Consider the following 1,013-nt stretch of genomic DNA (forward strand, 5'->3'; position numbering starts at 1 on the left):
GTCCCGAGCTGCCCCCGCGGCCCCCGCGGGCACGGCCTCTCTCCGCAGATCAGCAGCAAGCGCTCGAGCAGCTTCAAGCGCGCCATCGCCAACGGGCAGCGGGCGCTGCCCCGCGACGTCCTGCTGGACGAGACCGGCCTCGGCATCTACAAACGCTTCGTCCGCTACGTGGCCTACGAGATCCTGCCCTGCGAGATGGACCGGCGCTGGTACTTCTACCAGCACCGCACCTGCCCGCCGCCCGTCTTCATGGCAGCCGTCACCCTCACCCAGGTACGGGGCACAGGAGGGCGGTGCCCAGGCGGGTCCTGGCTGGAGCGTCCCGGACACCTTGGCAGGGATCAGACTCGGGGTGGACAGGACGGGTGAGCCTGGTTGTGATCTCCTGGTGCACACAGCGGGGCTCAAATCTGGGGTGAAGGGTTGGGTGCCCCCCGTTGTGATGTCCTGGTATCCATGGCTGGGCTGAGACCCAGGATAGAGGGGATGGGTGAGCCCAGTTGTGAGGTCCTGGTGTCCAAAGAGGGGCTCAGATCTGGGGCGAAGGGTTGGAGGACTCTGTTTGTGATGTCCTTGTGCCCACATGTGGGACTCAGACCCAGGGCAGTGGGGATGAGTGGCCCCAGCTGTGATGTTCCAGTGCCCGTGCAGAGGCTCAGACTGGGGTAAAAGGGACGAGTGACCCCAGCTGTGACACCCTGGCGCCCTTGTGGGGCTCAGATCTGGGGTGAAGGGGGGTGACAGCCATGGGGTTTGTCACAGATCATCGTGTTCCTGTGCTATGGGGCGCGGCTGAACAAGTGGGTGCTGCAGACCTACCACCCCGAGTACATGAAGAGCCCCCTGGTCTATCACCCCGGGCACCGCGCGCGCGCCTGGCGCTTCCTCACCTACATGTTCATGCACGTGGGGTAGGTCCTGCTGGGGGGGGACACCGGGGACACCCCGGGGGCTGCCCAGGCTGAGGCAGCACCTGTCCCCTCCTGTGCCTGGGCAGGCTGGAGCAGCTGGGG

The 1,013-nt window shown here is 66.1% G+C and overlaps 1 protein-coding gene across 1 annotated transcript in view; it reads left to right on the plus strand.

Annotated features, from left to right (window-relative positions):
- Window positions 1–6: 6 nt before the first annotated feature.
- The window catches only part of RHBDL1 (rhomboid like 1), a gene marked incomplete at its 5' end in the record, with an annotated part of 4,506 nt that continues 3,499 nt past the window's right edge, over window positions 7–1,013 (plus strand). Inside the window, 3 exons of the mRNA XM_017741236.1 lie at window positions 7–273; window positions 763–911; window positions 998–1,011. Of these exons, the coding sequence (XP_017596725.1) occupies window positions 7–273; window positions 763–911; window positions 998–1,011 (430 nt within the window). The remainder of the gene's footprint in view (window positions 274–762; window positions 912–997; window positions 1,012–1,013) is intronic.

Source organism: Corvus brachyrhynchos, unplaced genomic scaffold (assembly GCF_000691975.1).
Source record: "Corvus brachyrhynchos isolate BGI_N302 unplaced genomic scaffold, ASM69197v1 scaffold58, whole genome shotgun sequence".
Lineage (NCBI taxonomy): Eukaryota > Metazoa > Chordata > Aves > Passeriformes > Corvidae > Corvus > Corvus brachyrhynchos.